Source organism: Clarias gariepinus, chromosome 4 (assembly GCF_024256425.1).
Source record: "Clarias gariepinus isolate MV-2021 ecotype Netherlands chromosome 4, CGAR_prim_01v2, whole genome shotgun sequence".
NCBI classification, from domain to species: Eukaryota; Metazoa; Chordata; class Actinopteri; order Siluriformes; family Clariidae; genus Clarias; species Clarias gariepinus.
In genome coordinates this window covers 1,562,830-1,580,880 of record NC_071103.1, presented here as the reverse complement: position 1 = coordinate 1,580,880, position 18,051 = coordinate 1,562,830, and the positions used below count along the sequence as shown (strand labels likewise).

At 37.1% G+C, this 18,051-nt stretch overlaps 1 protein-coding gene across 5 annotated transcripts; it reads right to left on the bottom strand.

Moving 5' to 3' along the window:
- Positions 1-7,749: 7,749 nt before the first annotated feature.
- Positions 7,750-14,219, bottom strand: LOC128520173 (uncharacterized). Of its 5 annotated transcripts, XR_008357919.1 has the most exons (6): positions 14,112-14,219; positions 13,308-13,353; positions 10,838-12,419; positions 9,464-9,610; positions 8,827-8,901; positions 7,750-8,716 (listed from the first exon to the last, which is right to left on the bottom strand). XR_008357919.1 is itself a non-coding variant. In XM_053494281.1 (4 exons), exons 2-3 carry the CDS (start codon positions 13,328-13,330, stop codon positions 10,841-10,843), a joined length of 1,602 nt encoding a protein of 533 aa, XP_053350256.1. In that variant the 5' UTR covers positions 13,331-13,353; positions 14,112-14,219; the 3' UTR covers positions 9,258-9,610; positions 10,838-10,840. The 5 variants fall into 5 exon arrangements, 3 of the variants coding, with proteins under 3 accessions (XP_053350256.1, XP_053350255.1, XP_053350254.1); XR_008357920.1 differs by lacking the exon at positions 9,464-9,610; XM_053494281.1 differs by lacking the exons at positions 7,750-8,716; positions 8,827-8,901 and having other exon boundaries at positions 9,258-9,610.
- Positions 14,220-18,051: the final 3,832 nt, after the last annotated feature.

The window sequence follows — 18,051 nt, the reverse complement described above, 5'->3', positions numbered from 1 at the left end:
CGACGCGCGCACAACACCGCGGAAGTGCGGCATGCAAGCGGGGCAAATAGAACGCGCCCCAGGGACTTCAATAGTAGCGAGAGATGGGAGGGGCCGGTGTGGCCATCCGCGGAGAGCAGAGTCAGCGCGAGCGGACGAAGGCAGGAGCTGCTGGAGCTGCTGTCCTCGCGGGCCCACGCTGCCACTCTGTCCGCTGCCCACCGCTCACGAGGCCGTGCCCGCATGCCAACCAAACCTGCACGTGCACATTTCTTCCTTTCCATCCTCACTCCTTTAACCTTTTTCTTTCCATTTTTTTCCGTAAGACCTCACCACGAGTCCGTGCTTCATGGTGCCGCCCATGCACTTAGAGTCAAACCCGTTACACGGCCCAAATGTAGTCAACAATATATATTAAACGTTTTATTCTTGTTTTAATGTTATTTGGAAGTAAACGAAATAGTAATAGCTAAAATAGAAAAATGAATAGTTAAAATATTAACAAGGGGAATGTTTAATGTCATGTGGGCATTATAAGATTTGTATTGAAAACTTCTAACTAAAAAGTGGCAGCTGGCACACCTAAAAATAGGCGCAGGTTAATTTTTTTAATAGTCTAAATAAAAATTCATTTTTTTAATTCCCTACATTATAATTTCCTACATTTCCTACAGTCTAATCAGTGCTAAACCGCACCAAAACGTTTTCCCGAGCGTGGGGGAATTTTGTTGTACTAAATAATATTTATGCAGTAAGGGCCTCTTATTCCTATTAATCCTGGGTTATCGCACCCTCCCCAGGTGTGAATCAAAGTAATTTAAAGTCATTTACTTTCTTTCCATTTACTTACATCTGAGTCGTTTACATAAGTCACTGATCAATAGCTCATCATATCAATTTATTCATACAGATGTTCCTGTTTTACATGGAAATTTACAGGTTTGTTACAGAATGATTTACTCTGACAGAGCCATAAGAACAGTGGCAGCTGGAACACCTAAACACATGCAGGATAATTTTTTTTATAATCTAAATAAAAATGCTTTTCTAAACATGGGCTATTGTTATTTACTAACAATATTTGTTAATTTAATTTAAATGGGGTTTAGGCTCCGGGATGTTGAGCATCGTGATCCTCAACTTTACTTTCTGTGACGGCGTGCGCCTGTGATGGGTGTGCGCCCCAATTCTACTAACGCTACTCGCTCACTCCGTAGGCTCCCTGAATAGGCGGCAAAGGGACGGAGCCGCCTATTTGTGCCGGCTGGCAATAATTAACGTTAATAAGATTGCGGGCTTATAGAGTTACTGCATTATGTTTCAAGACATTCTTAATTAAGATTCTTCTCCTAATTACATGTCCACAAATACTTTGACATACACTTATCAACAGAAACTCTCCTTGTTATCATGAATTGCATTTTATATGAATGTTACATATGAGACGCGTGCACAAACACATACTAATATAATATATTCACATACAAACACATGCTGTATACACATAAAAACATACAACAATATATTTAATAAATTTGTAAATTACACTCAAAGTAATTATGAAGTCTGATTTAATTGGTACCATAAAAGATTTTATTTCTATTTATGTTAATGTTTTGCTGGCGAAATACATTTTAGGCAGAGACGTCTGCTTGGTCTTGTTAAATAGTTTTAAACCCCTCAATTCTGCCAATTCCCCCATCCGCGAAACCGGTTTGATAACTTCACTACATCAAAGGTGAGAAGAGGGATGTGAGCGCGCTGTCTCGTTGTATATACTGCACACACACATATACATATATGTGTGTAACCCTAACCCTAACCCTAACCCTAGGGAAAACACGCACAGTTTTAATGGCTACATCTGTAGGTGTGAATTTATTAAACTTTGTGCACTGTTGGCAAATACTGGCATTTTAGATGAAAGCGGACGTCTCTGCCTAAAATAGATAAAAAATAAATAAATAAAAATGGTTAATGATAGCAATTGAATCAGATTGGTTGGATTTGATACTTTTCTTTTTATTTACTGTATGAACAGTCGTATTAGCCTTTCTCTATATATCCTCTTATTATGACTAATAAATCGGCTCACATCGGAGCACGCTGGCGTGTTGGAAAAGCCAGCATTTATCTATCGAGTAGCCTATATATTTGTGTTTGTTGTTTTTCTGGTGGGGGGTGGGGGGCTGTTTATGTCTGCATTTTTATCGATAAATCGCATGCGTTTATCACCCTTTTGATCAAAACGCTGCCTTTTGTAAAATGAAAGTGCGAGCCGCTGATAAATTCATTTTAGATGGATTTTTTTTAGGCCTAAATATTCATTTTTATTAATGGCCAGGTGTATTACAAAGTAAAGACCTGTTGTTCAGTTGTTCTCTGCATGGTCTATCTGCACTGAGAGATTGTGTGTGTGTTTGTAACGTTATCTTCTCCTTCAAACATGCTTCCAACCAACCACCCAACCCTGGACTTCAAACTCCCTGGCCCTTGCACCAATCACTAGCCATTAAAATGTTGGATTTGAAAATTCAAATGGCACATATATATATATATATATATATATATATATATATATATATATATATATATATATGGCGCTTAAAATTCAAATGGCACATATATATATATATATATATATATATATATATTCGTGTTTAATTAAATTCTTAAATCATCGTGTTCACCCATGGGTTTACAGCATGAACACCGGAACAAAAGGGAGAAAACGAGACGTTTCTTTTTCCGTTTTTTTGCATTGAGTTTAATCATGCAGCACTTTTAATATTCATAGCAAAAGCAACCCAACAGTGATTAAAGTACCTGAAATAACACAGAATTTTAACCCAGAATAAACAACCCAACGATGTGTTTACAGAATTCCAGCATTTTTTAGTGTACCACTACAGTACTAATGAATAGACAAAGCGCAGTCAAAGCCCGGGGATTCTGCATGCTGTTGCGTTGTATTCAGCGAGTAGTACATATTAGTATATACATTGGTTGCATTTCATGTCTGGAGTTTTATCGATAAATCTGCTCATATCTACGCGTGCGTTTATCAGCCTTTTGATCAAAAAGCCACACGTGCAACTCACTTTCACTTTGCAAAAGGCAGTGTTAATTGTTTAGTGTATATTTAAAGTGCATAAACACAATAAAACAATATTGTTTTAGGCTAACTTATCATACATCTTTGTATTATTTGTACATTGTTTTTTGCACACACGCTCGGGTGCGTTACAATAATTATAATAATAATAATAATAATAATAAATTCGGAGCACTATACTACTACTAATAATAATCATAATAATACTGAATGGAGAAAGCGCAGCTGCAGCAAGTTGCGTGATCCCTTTTCTCGAAACGTGCGTTTTTAATGGCGACATCTGTATTTCTCCTAAAGCTGTTTTAGGAGAAACAATGAGGCACAACTTAGATACAACCTGATACTTACTTTAACATTTGAGAAATCTGACATAAGAAACAGAACTGCATTTGAACGAGAAGCAAATAAGCCGTATATAAGACCATAATGAGATTAAAGCCAGATATAACTGAGATGCGTAAAACACAGATGAGAAATATTATAGTTATATATAAATATTATAGTAAATATTCTCAATTTACAGCAGTGATGAGCCACAACTAGCACCACCTGAGACCAGTCAGTGTCCATATTGACCTCTGTCCACCACAACATCAAAACCATCAGATTAACAATATTAAACATGTTACAGTTTACTATTACCATTAATTTGTAAATCAAGCCCATGCGTAAAAATAAATACATAAATGTGCAAAATACGATATACAATTATTATTGTTTAATAAATTTACAATTCACACAATAAACAGTCACCAATAAAATCTGGCAAATGAAGACACTAAATGATACAAAAGGTACCCACTAGAGGGCACTGTTTGGTTTTTGTAGTTTTTGTTTGCAAACAGTTTCCCAGAATGCACCTAGGTCACGTGATGCGGGTGCTAACCTGAACTGAGGTAGCTCATTAGATCTTCTATAAATACAGTGGAACCTCGGATTACGAGCATAATTTGTTCCGGAAGTGGGCTCGTATTCCAAAAAAAAAATACATAAAAATAATTAATACAAAATATTAAGTAAAAATAAAGCAAATTAACCTGCATTTTACCTTTCAAAAAAGTAAAAAAATAAATCCTGGCAGATAAGCGTTTCCCTTTGTGCACGCAGGCGCTGTGTATGTGTGTGCGTGTGTGTGAGGCTAGAGTAAGTGGAGACTCTTGCTTTCAGCCCCTCCTGTCTCCCCCTTCTCATCCTACACATTAAAACTTTCTTCTCTCGTTTAAACACACTCACACACACATTAACGGAAAGACACTTGTTCTCATCTAAATTATTAAAGCTTCTCCGCTTTATTTTAGTGCCCGTTAACAGCCTGTTAATTCATGCTCGTGTAATGATGACATCGTCGATGCGTATTCTTTTATTTTCTGCATTGTCAGGTTATATTACAAACTTTCGGGTGGATCCTGCACTTAAATTCAACAAAGAAACTGCTAAAGAACAAAAATTAGGCTCAATATCCTGATTTAAATCTCGCATTCGTGTTCACACACACACACCAGACTGCATTACCGACAATGCATCTCCCGCACTGGACTACACTCCCGTAAAAGCGGTCATAAATCAATGTCTCTCTCCTGCTTTATCTGAAAATTAGCAATAAACATCACTTAAACATCAACTAACAGAATCACTGATGTAAAGTAAAACAAACAAATGACCCAGCACCTTACCTCTGAAAAGATTTGCGACAGTTTCTTCAGAGAGCAGAGTGTGTGTCTCTTGCCTTCATTTCTGTGCTCGCATGTGTGTTTTTGTGAATGGTTGGTTTCTCACACACACACACACACACACACACACAGCCGGCACAGTGTCTCACTACGCTCGTGCGCGCGCACACATACATACACACACACACACACACACACACACACACACCGCGATGAGGAAGAAAATAGATTTTTAACCTCTGGATTGAGAATTTCTTTTGCCTTACTCGCGCGCACACACGTGTGTTATAAGAAACAGTACACGCGCTGTACACACGCGATTCCGAACAAAAAATAAAATATGTTTTACACACACACTGGGTCACAGTGTTATAGTAAACAGTACACGCGTGCACAGATGTTAAGTATACCAGTAAGAGACGAGCACTAAGACCCAACAGGGGAGACGATTCCGCAGCGCAAGATGCTCGGCGTCAAAACAAGAAGCGCATGCGTGAAACATGATACTCGGTGCTCGTAAACCAAGACAATGCTTGTTTTTCTAGTTAAATTTTATAAAAAACTTTTTGCTTGTCTTGCAGAACACTCGTAAACCGCGTTACTCGTAATCCGAGGTTCCACTGTAGTTGTTTAGTCTGGGTAACTGGGTCGAGCATTGTTTGTATTCACTGTCTTTTATGTGGGCATTTTGGTTTGTATTTTTAGTTAGTTTTTTTGGGTACTTTGATTTTGTTTTACTTTTGTAAATCAGTCAGGATTTAGGCCTCATCACAGTACAGAGACAGCACTCGTTAAAGTAGTAAATGACATTCTATTGGCCTCTGATCAGGGTTGTGTAACTATGCTTGTATTACTTAACCTCAGTGCAGCTTTTGACACCGTTGATCATACTATTCTTCTTCACAGATTAGAAAATGTAGTAGGAATTAAGGGTACAGCCCTCTCCTGGCTCAGGTCCTATCTGACCCATAGTTATCAGTATGTAGACTTAAATGGTGATTATTCTGCATGTTCTCTAGTGGAGTTTGGCGTTCCGCAGGGTTCAGTTTTAGGTCCACCGCTTTTTTCCCTTTACATGCTTCCTCTGGGCAACATAATCCGTAAGCATGGTATTAGTTTTCATTGTTATGCTGACGATACACAGTTATATGTCTCAGCAAAACCTGATGAGAAAAAACAGCTTACTAAAATTGAGCAATGGGTGCAGGACATAAGAAATTGGATGCTAATTAACTTCCTTCTGCTAAATGGGATAAGACAGAAGTTCTAGTCATATGACCGCATACAGCTAGGAGTAAAATTTTAGATCACACCGTAACTTTAGATGGCCTTTCTGTTCCATCAAATGCAACAGTGAAAGACCTTGGTGTGATCATTGATTCCAGCCTTTCATTTGAAGCACATGTAGATAATATTACCAGGATAGCATTCTTTCACCTCAGAAATATTGCCAGGATAAGAAATTTATTGTTGCTAAACGACGCAGAAAAACTAGTTCATGCTTTTATCACCTCTAGGTTGGACTATTGTAATGCCTTACTGTCTGGTTGTTCAGCTAGATGCATAAATAAGCTTCAGCTAGTCCAGAATGCAGCAGCGAGAGTCCTCACTAGAACCAGAAGATATGAGCACATCACCCCTATCTTATCTTCACTCCATTGGCTCCCTGTGAAATTTCGCATTGATTTTAAAATACTACTCTTGACATATAAAGCATTAAATGGTCTCGCGCCGCAGTACCTGAGCGAACTGCTAGTGTCTTATGATCCGCCACGCCTACTTCGATCAAAGGATGCAGGCTGCTTGTCAGTACCGCGTATTATGAAAAATACAGCTGGGGGCAGAGCTTTTTCTTACAAAGCCCCAAAATTATGGAATAGTCTTCCAAATAGTGTTCGGGACTCAGACACAGTCTCAGTGTTTAAGTCCAGGCTAAAAACCTATTTATTTAGCCAAGCATTTTTATAAATAGATTTGCCATAGGTAAAGGAGCAGATCTGGGGGATTCATGGACGTAGAGTATTATGGTGAACTGGTATGTTTAGATGCTGTCTTCCTCACTCTCATTGATCACTCAGGTTTGCTGACGGTGAGGTGATTGTTTGCTTTACATGTCAGGAAGCCCTCATGTCTGTGTTTCCTTTTGGCTCTCCCTTTTAGTTATGCTGTCATAGTTAGTCCTGCCGGAGTCTCTGCTTGCACTCCACAGTTAATATACATTCACATTATACATTGTGTGACTGTGACCATACCTAACTGCCATCTCTCCTCTTCTTCTCTTCCCCCCCCCTCTTTCTCTTTCTTCTCTCCTCCTGTCTCCCCCTTCACTCTTTCTTTCTCTCTGTCGAGCTACACATGTCGTTCCTGAGCTGCCAGTGATCCAGACTCCCTCTGCCCTCCGGACCTGTCTGACCCATCCTGGTGCCCCGCTTCTGGCTGAAGATCTCGTCACATGGATGCCCCGTGTGTCTCTCTGGGATGCGTCTGGTGTCTGGGGATGGTTCTCTCTACCTAGAAGACGGTTCTGGCCTTGACTGGTGTTGGCAACTGTTTCTCTGGGGACTTGACAGTTCGATAGTTCATGACTGGAACTTCTTATAAGTCTACCTGGGTCTTCAATAACTACCTGGACTCCATATTAACATCAATTAACATCAGCTATTATAGCTGAACTGCCTCCCACCCTACACATTGTATAAATGCAGATCATTTACTGCTTTCTGTTTCACCCAAATGAGGATGGGTTCTCTGTTGAGTCTGGTTCCTCTCAAGGTTTCTTCCTATTACCATCTCAGGGAGTTTCTTCTTTGCCACTGTCGCCCTCGGCTTGCTCACCAGGGACAAACTGACCATTTTGATTCATACAAATTCACATTTCATACAAACTTAAATAATTCTTTTGACTGTGTAAAGCTGCTTTGCGGCAATGAAAATTGCTAAAAGCGCTATACAAATAAAATTGAATTGAATTAAATTGAATTGTAACCGGTGTGTAAGTCCCAAGACTCCAGTGTAGAGGTCATAAGTATGATTGCTGTGTTTTAGTGTGTGTGGAGCTGATTCCGTATCGATTGTGTTAGTAACAAGTTTTATGTAAGTATTGTTTGTTGTGTCCCTAATGTTGAGGTATCCTAGTATGTTTAGCTAATTGTATGTTTGGCTAATTGCATGTTTGGCTAACTGGCATGTTTGGCTGGGTGTATGAGTAGCTAGGGGTAGGTTCGGATCTGGGTACGTTTAACTATTAACCTGTTCCATCATATGCTCTCCCTTTCTGTCTCTAGTTTTGTCTAGTCTCGTTCCGTCTCTAGTCTTGTCCAGTTACCAGCCTTGTTATTGTCTGTGGTCCTGTCTTGTCTAATTCAGCTACATGCGTAGTTTGTTTGTGCGCTCTGAGCCTCCGGTCTCGCTCTGAGCTTCTTGTCTCAAGATACAGAGCCTATGTAATGCTATAGAGCCTATGTTATGTGTGTAAAGCTACAGAGCCGGTGTTTCGCCATAGAGCCGGTGTTTCGCCATGGAGCCGGTGTTTCGCCATAGAGCCTGTTTGCTCTATGCTTTTAGTTATAGTTTCAGTTGTTTGTTTTTTGTTTTTGTTTCATTATTGTTCATGTTTTATGTTATTGTATTATTAAAAGACTCTTTTGTTTAAAACAACCCTCTGCACCTATGCCTGCCCTTTGTGCCCACGGCAACAACAGCCAATAACACGCAGTTCGTGACAACAGGAGTTACACAAAGTCCACAGCATTGTGACAATCTTCCATTGAAAAGAATCAGTCAAAACAAAGATGAAAATCTTAAAGAAAATTTGGTTGCTTGCTGTATGTAAGGGCTACAAGAACAGGTCATGCCAGGAAAAGTTCTTTCTCAATGGGTATATCAGTCTTCTCTTGTGGTGGACGTCCAACAACTTTGTGCAAATTCTGCAGCTCCTGAAGTTGCTTAGTATCTAATGAAACAATAAAAAAAAAAAATAACATTTAAGATTCACCTAAACACAATTCAGCTACTTTATTCCCAAATTTCTGAAGGTTGAGAGATGGGCTTAAGCTTGCTTACCTGACTGATGACGTGGAGCTGATGGAGACTTCGGAACATTCTCCCGCATTCTTGGTCTTCTGAGGTGGCATGCTTCTGAAAAGAACCCAGTTAAAGTGAAGTGTACTGTATATAATTACCAAAATAACCTTTCTACAAACAAACATATTGGTCTTAATTTATAGAATATAATTAACTAATGTTTCTAAAGTGTTCTGTACATGTTCTGGTAATTACTGTTAAACACTGAACTACTGGTTTTCAAAAACTGATCATGCAGTATCATAACCTTAATTTTAAAAACTTTAAAAAATATTAATATTACTATTTAAACCACACTGGTTGACTTGGTGCCTTATAATAATACTAGCCAGCTGACTTATTTTACCATTACAAAAAACAAACAAACAAACAAACAAACGAAAGCAACAACCTGCAAACTTGCTAGTGTTAGTTACGGTACCAAGACATGCTAACCCACATGCTAAACCACAGGTAGCATTTGGATTCCTTTTGGAATGTAAGCCATGTAATTTGAAGCTAAAATATCCTACATGTTTTTTGACCACAGACTCTGTGGTTTTAACTTACATTCTGACTCCTTGTCAATAATAATTAAGCACTTAATTTTTAATTCGACACAAAAAGTAAAACCCACCTTCACCGTCCACTTTGTCTTCTTCATTTGATCTACAGTAGGCAAAGTAGGTGTTGCGCTGGATGAATAGTGATTGGTAAAGTGGTTTTTGCTGACTTGACACTGAGGCCTGGAGATGCCCTGCACATTTCTCTGACACACTGGCCACTTGAACATTTGCAGGATTAGAGCATGTGTGGGAGAAATTGTGGGAAATTATTTCTTTATTAGAATGTACTGTAGGCTTGATTGGGTCATGAAAAAATGTTGAACATTTAGTCAAAAATGTATAAACAAAAATAGTTTTGGCCTTAAATGATCATTGTAGACAGAAATCACTGAAAACCAACATTATCATATTGCTTCATGTTAATTAAAAAAATCGCATTCTTATCGAATGTAAATTAAGTTTGCCATTTATCAGTTTAATTTTAATAAATTCATTAAGGTGTACACGTTTGTAAAAGGTTAGCCATGTGTATCAACTAGAGACACCTGGGTGTACTGTACGATAATATAACTGGGGGTTGGATTTAATTTCTTTTTTTTTTTTCAAATAAAGAAACTAGATTTCAAAATAAAACATTTCTTTATTACAAATCAATTTTGTAATAGAGTTTAGTCATTACCAACATATCTACATATCTTCATTGAACATATGGTGGATTAAAAGAGAAACTTCCTTGGGTACTTTATTTTTTTTTTTTATTCTAAAGCAAAAAGTTCAAATAATTTACACATTGCAGTATTTACAGGTGTGAAATAACCTGCGGTGGTAGTCATCAAAACTATCAAAGAGTTTTTTTTAAAGCAGTTTTACAGATTGAAGATTAAAAAAAAGAGAAGAAAAAAAGAGAAACAAACTAAAATAATTATTTAAAAAGATAATTAATTATAATTAAGATAATTATAATTTGTGTATGTATGAAAACTAAATACAAAATTCTACCAAAACCTACAGACTGCATTAAATCTGAATGAGCATTCCTTATGTAGAGCTTCGGGCAAATTTAAATCCTTTGATTCATTGATTTAGATGTGCACAAGATCACAAGACAGCTGGATGGAGTTCAGTCTGTTCTCTTTTGCAGACTCGGTTCAGTCAGTCAGCACCTTCTATCATGAAGAACACAATGGTGTTGAGGGTGTTGCTGATGTTGATGGTGTTTTTTGCGTGAAAGTCGAAGCTTTGGGAATTTATCTGTTTGAGTATTGTGTACAGGTAAGGATGTGAGACAGCTGGACACTAAAAGAATTCAGCGTCTGCAGGGAGTTTCAGGGCATTATGGGTATGGGAATTGGCATTATTATGGGAATTTTCCATAAGGAAATTCATTTATTTGTATTAATAAGTCATTCAGGCTGCAGTTTCCCTTTAAATACAGCAGTATTTACCTTTTATGGACTCCAAAATCTTTGTATATATCTCAGGAGCTTCTGGTTTTCAGCCTCAGTTCTTTTCTTTAGTTCTTCTAGTTTCTTCACTCGTTCTGCTTTTCCTGTTTCCTTCACTTTCTCAATCAAAAAATCCATGTGCTGAAGGATGGACACACTGTCACTCTTTAAAGCAATTGTATCCAGTTTAACCACATACTGATAACACTTGTCTACCAGTCTAGCTTTTTGTTTTTCTTGTTCCTCTTTTTCAGATTTTAATTTGCTTATTAAACTCTTTATATCTTCAGACGTTTTTTCATATTTTATTTTCAGTTCTTCCAAAGTCGTCTTGACCCTCCTTGCCTTCACCACATAGATTTTCTTCTCTTTGATATGGGCAGAGTAGTGACACTTTCCAGTACACACTGTGCACTTACCCTCAGACATGACACTACACTTAGAAAGATTACTGACCCACCAGCATCCTGGGTAGTGACAGTTCTCCTCACACACACTGCAGCATGTAGCCTCTTTGCTTACAAAGTTCCACAACTTACGTTCTATAGGCACCTTTTCTTTGTAAGGCACATGTACCATACATTCAAAGGCTTTAAAGTTGTCCTTTTTTTCTTCCTCAAGTTGTTGTAAAAACGCTTCTGTCTGCTTAAGCTCTATTTGTTTGTGATCTGCCATCATGATTCGATCCTTTATATTGTTGATGGATGCTGTCAATTGTTTGCGTTTTTTCAGTACAATTTCAGTTACCTTCAGACTTACACTTGGCCTATAATTAGTAAAAGCCAAAAAGTCCTTCATGGATGCGTTGAACTGATCCCACGCTACCGTGTAATCACTGAATATTTCCTCATCATCAAAGTCTTCACAGTGACAGTTGTTAAACTTGAAATACACCGGCTCCTCTTTATCAGTCTTTGCACACACAACGTTGGCCTGTTTAATGGCCTTAATGGCATTTTTAGGTTTTGTGGTGGCGTGTGTGATGAACACAACAATGTTTTTCTCCACATCATTGCCAAATAATGAAAGAACAGAATCAAAAATATACAGCTGTCTGTCAGTGAGTCGAGTGGTGTTTGATGACACGACAAGACACACTGCATCAATTTCATGAACTCCATCTTTAGATTTAAATAACTCGTGTAAACTTTCAGCAACATTTAAATCATCCTCGATACCATCAGTGCTTCCAAACCCAGGCGTGTCGATGGCGGTCAGAGAGAACGAGCTGTGATTAATAAACACATCATACACTGTGACTGCATTTGTCTGAGAATCAGTTTGTTTTTCTTTTGTCTCTATGATCTCAAACCAGATTCTGTCTTCACTTTTAACACCCAGCATGTAGTTGACCATGGCATTGATTAGAGTCGATTTTCCTACTCCTGTTTCTCCAACAAGTATTATGGTTTTATGAGGTTTGCTCTTGTACTTTTCTCCAAACGCCATTCTCTTTAGTCTGTCACCGTCTATTATAGTCCTTGTGTTCAGATAATATCTTGTGATGAACCCTTTTTTTGATTTGCTGTTAGTTCTGATTTTGTTTATTTGGTCTTCATTTGGCATCTTCAAGTCTTCATTCCTAAACAAAAATTCTAGTTTTATGCATTTATAAAAGTTACTATAGATTCTGAGGTTGTGTACATGTTTTGATCCCTGCTTTAAAAATATATTAAGATTTCAGGATGTAAAGCAGATTATTTGTACATCATACATCTTAAAAGAAGAAATCCCTAACAAATTGGTGCACAGGTTTTATTTCTATATTATTTTTCCCTTTAAATCAACATAGGGTCAAAAATGTAGACACAGAGTCAAAAATGCCTAAAGAGCACACCTAATATAAATGTATATAAATGTTTCTCCTTTAACAGATTGGTTAACCTTTTGGTTGCCATCAACAAGCTTTGGGCAGAACTCCGGTTGGATATCTGACCAACTTCATGGCAGAATTGAAAGTGTTTAATTAAATTCATTGGTTTCCTGGCATGGACCTGACATACACTCCACATTCCTTCTGATAGGATTAAGACTCTATGAATGTAATCATCCATTCCACAACCAGGTTCTGCTGAAGAATTCTGAGGTTCTCCTTTTGATTCTTCTTACAGAACTTGGCCATGTGGTTCCATCTCCAAATTATTTATGCTCGCATACATAATCTTCAGTAGTTTAGAATTTGCTCTAAAAAATGTTCCTGACTTGTGTAAATCTTCCATTATGTTTCTCAGATCTGCACTAAGATCCTGTTTGTGATGTGTGTTGCTCAAGCCAATGAGTGCGGTCTCACACATACTTTTTATGTTGCACTTTTTATATTGTGCACATTGTTTTTTTATTACAGATGTATGTTGTACAATTGTTCTGTCCAGTTTAATGAAATAAAGCTGACTATTGCTGAGACATTCCTGTTTATGATAAGTGTATGTAAATTTCTCACCACAGCTGTAGATGTCAGATGAGAACTTACCTCAGAGCACAATATCGTGCCATTATGAGTATCTTGCTGTCGATGTCTGGTATAAAGAAACCAAAAAAAAAAAAATCAGAAGAAGTAATTTTTTACAGAATGCTCTGGCAAGGTTGCAGCTGCTGATGGCTTTTGCTATGCAAAACACAGGATGTACTCAGTGTTTGCATCAAACACGGGAGCATCCTGTGTGGGCAAGATGACTGCAATCCTTTTTTTACAAAAAAATACCAATTATGTAAAAGATGGTAATTTTCTCTGGAGTGTTAATTTGTTAATAATAATAATGTGGAGGCTATAGAAATAACAGTTTATTACAGAATCTCTATTATTAAAGTATTAAATAATAAACGTTGTGCAGCAGATGACTATACTAATATCACCACTGAGTCTTAATGATGAGCTTATATGACAAAACATTTACAGTGTTTTAATAAGAATGTATCCTGTTTGAACAGGTTGTGCCAGAAAAGATTCACTTATAGCATTAACATTTTTACACACAATTTTGGCAAAAATATAGAAAACATTGTTTTATAAAAGTTAAGCTCTTTTTAACACCTATTGCACCTGCTTCTGCTTTTGCATGCAACATGAAACATTTGATTTTGTGGTGGAATACTGATGTTTAAAAAACATAGGAACATTTGTACTAAAAACACAGAGTGCCTAAGACTTTTGCACAGTAACCAAAGACCCCCCCCCAAAAAAAAAAATATATAATATATATATATCACATCTGCAAGATATAAATGAAGGAAACCATCTGAAACATCTCCATAATCAAATAAACTCATCACCTACCTGAGTTGGTGTTCTTTTTCTTTTGTTCCCCCAGAGAAATCTGGTCTGGACAGCATGCTGCCTGTATATAAAGCAGCTGTCAGCATCATGTGATTTACAGGAACTCTGTCTTGTTTAAAAAATAACACTGATAGAGCATTTCCTGAGCACAGGTTCTTCTTCTTGGTTACTTATCCACTAGATGGCAACATAACCAGACCAAATCAGGCCAAGCTTTGACTCCATGTTTTACTCAACAGGACCAACAACATAAAGCCACTTGGTTACGATTTCCAATATAAATGTATTTATTTCATCAACGCATGACAGTTTTATGTTTTCTGGGCATAATGGTGAGATTATAACGTAACCAAGCCCCAGTGGAATTGAATGATAGCCAAAGAATTTGGGACTTCAGCAAATGATTAATCTTTGCCAGCATAATTCAGAAAGAGTTTGGCCATGTTTGACTTTCTCTGGCACGACATTGTTGTAGGACACGACAGCTTATATTTGCAACTTATGTTGTTAAAGCAGGAAGAGAAACAGACTGTAAACCTGTCATTTATATGTGCCACATTTTCAGACAAGATTAGCATTAGCCTATTATGGTTTCTCCAGAACATGAAGTGCCTCATACCAATCCAAGCTGATCAGTGGCTTTTACACCCACTGTGCCTCTTATACAAAAAAAAAATTAAACTTAGTTAAAACTCTGATAATATCATAAAAAGGCAATAAAGTATAATTCTTTCGACATCATTACTTGAAAAAACACTTTTAAAAAAAATCAGATTTTTTAACAAAGAACGCAATGAAATTTTTATTTTGATACATTTTGCTCTTTATTTTTTTTTAACAGTGTCTTTTATTTACTCATTATAAAAGTGGTTTATGATGTCATGCATTAATAATCATTTTAAATAAATAAAATATTAGTTTATTCTTCGTGGTTTTACTACTTTTCTGATTCTTCAGCAGTTAGGATTCAATTTTTTTTTCAGTTTTAGCTATGAACGCAGGTATTATTTTAAAAGCCTTCAAAATGTTAATTAAATGCTTTAACTAATTAAATCAGTTAATTAGTCAAGTTAACTAAACTTTATCTGACTTTATTCTTAAGATGCACCTATTTAAAATAGTTTTTTTAATGTGTTTTACTCACACTCATCATCTATACCGCTTAATCCTGCATTCAGGGTCACGGGGGGCCTGAAGCATATCCCAGGAGACTTAGGGCACAAGGCAGGTTACACCCTGGACTGGATGCCAATCCATCACTGGGCACACACACATACACACACTCACATTTACACACTATGGCCAGTTTTGGGAATGCCAATTAACCTAACCTACATGTCTTTGGACTGTGAAAGGAAACCGGAGTACCCGAAAGAAACACACCAAGCACGGGGAAAACATGCAAACTTCATGCACACAGAGACAGAAATCGAGTCTGGCCGGGAATCGAGTCTGAACCCTGGAGGTGCAAGATGACAGTGGTAACCACTACACCACAATGCTGCCTTGTACAGTGAAACCTCGGATTGTGAGTAATGCGGTTTGCGAGTGTAAGCATGTTTTAATCAATATATAGTTAGATAGGAAAGAATATAAATAAGATTACAAATGTGCCATTATTACAAAGCGGAAAAAGACAGGAGTAAGTCAGAAAACAGCGGTCCCCGAAACCTGTCCATGCAGCTAGGACTAGAAAAAGCAGAAAGGGAGCACGACATGTCGTAAAACATAGACGAGATTAGGCACCAGGAGTCGGACTTCATCACACCTAATGAAGGATTGAAACAAGTGTACATATGTATAAGTAAGAATATAGACAAATATCCAAAAGACACAAGATCAGTTTTAAGAATACTGAGCTTATTAAAGTAGGCAAAAAATAAACTAATAAGTGCATCTACATGACATGACATGAGTCAGATAAGCGCAGGGAGGAGTCAATTGACCAGGTGTAATTATAATGGAAAAATTAATTGAATAGAAACTGGATTATAATGAAATAAAATTTTGCTGTGGTCAACAGATGAATGTACAAGTAAGGAGTCTGGGAATTTTCCCCTGAACTGTATAAAAGGAGTGTGCTTTTCACGGTGAAGTCAGTCTGACTTTGACACTGCTTGTGGTTTGATCCAAAGCATTGCTAGGCTGGCTCATCTGGGTTCTTATTGCTGCAATAAAAGCCTGACTTACTTCATCCAGCTCTGCGTGGCGTCTGAAATCTTCTTTAATTCTTCTTTAATTCTCTTTCTAAGTAATTTGTTAAATGTTTGATATTTTAAATTAAAGGCAACTTCAACAGGTGGAAGAATTATCTCCCACACAACTGTCCACAAGACAAGCAAAGATTTTGTATAAATTTTGACTTGAAAAATGAACAAGTCTTGGTTTACAAATCATGTATCACGCATGCGCTTATCGTTTAGACGATGAGCATCACGTGATCACAACAGAGCCAACGGTTTTTCTCTCTCTTGCACTGCAGAATTGTGGGTAATGGTCTCCCCTGCTGGGTCTTAGTGCTCGTCTCTTATTGGTATAATCAACATTCGTGCACGCGTGTACTGTTTACTATAACACTGTGACCCCGTGTGTGCATGTAAAACATCTTTTATTTTGTGTCTGTATGCGTGTGTGTATTATAACACACATGTCCACATGTGTAAAGCAAAAACAAGTCTCATTAGAGAGGTTAAAGATCAATTTTTTCTTTCTGTATCAGCCTCCACTTTTCGAGTTTCTATTATTTCTTATTGGAAAATACGATTTGGTTTACGAATGAATGATGTTCGTAATCCAAGGTTCCGCTGTATGTGTTTTATTTTGTTTTAATTATGTGAAGCACTTTGGTTCAACTTAGGTTGCTCTAAGATTCTATACAAATAAATTTTGATTAATTGATTGATTTATTCTTGCCTATAATTCTGATCAAACAGTTGTGACTTTTACACCATTCAGCAAAACCAAATGCAATTAACTTGCATAACTACACTTTTTACTTTATTGTAGTTTGGAATAACGAATTGATGATGAATTATAACTAATTATATAATAAAAAAAAGTATGATTATAACTGAAAAATATATAACTACAATAATCGTATATGATTATTAAATACAATTCTTTAACCAAATGCCTCAAATTCAATTCAATTCAATTTTATTTTATTTATATAGCGCTTTTAACAATGGTCATTGTCTCAAAGCAGCTTCACAAAAATGAAAGAATTTTTTAGAAAAGAAAATATTTGGAAGTGTGTATGTGTGAGAAAAATGTGTCTAGATAATAATGAAATGAATGAATGATGAATGAAATGTCTCTGATGAGCAAGCCAAGGGTGACGGCGACAGTGGCAAGGAAAAACTCCCTGAAATGGCAATAGAAAGAAACCTTGAGAGGAACCAGACTCAATCAGGGAACCCATCCTCATCTGGGTGATAACAGATGAGGGGACCCCATATTTCACTGGCATTAGACCAGATGGTTCTCCATTCAGATCTACAAAATGGTATCGATCAGACAGGTATGATTTAAATCATTTTAATGCCTGCCCCTGAATACCCATATAATTTTGTAGGCGATCTATGAGAATATTATGATCTATAGTGTTGAATGCAGCACTAAGATCAAGTAAGACTAGTATTGAGATGCAAGCTAAACACTTGATCTGAAGCTAAAAACAAGTCGTTTGCAATCTTAACTAGTGCAGTTTCTGTACTATGATGGGGTCTGAAACCTGACTGAAATTCTTCGAGGATGTTTTTCTGCAAGAATGTGCATATTTGAGCTGATACTACTTTTTCTAATATTTTTGATATGAACGGAAGGTTTAAAATCGGTATGTAATCAAATTCAAATCAAATGAAAATTTTATTTGTCACGTACACGGTCATACACAGTACGATATTTAGTAAAATGCTTACACGACTGCCAGTGGTCTTAA

Coding starts and splice junctions, on each gene's coding strand:
- LOC128520173 (XM_053494281.1), bottom strand. CDS start 13,330: ATGGCACGATATTGTGCTCTGAG. Junction 12,420..13,307: donor GCACGATATTGTGCTCTGAG/GTAAGTTCTCAT, acceptor ATTTTTGTTTAG/GAATGAAGACTTGAAGATGC.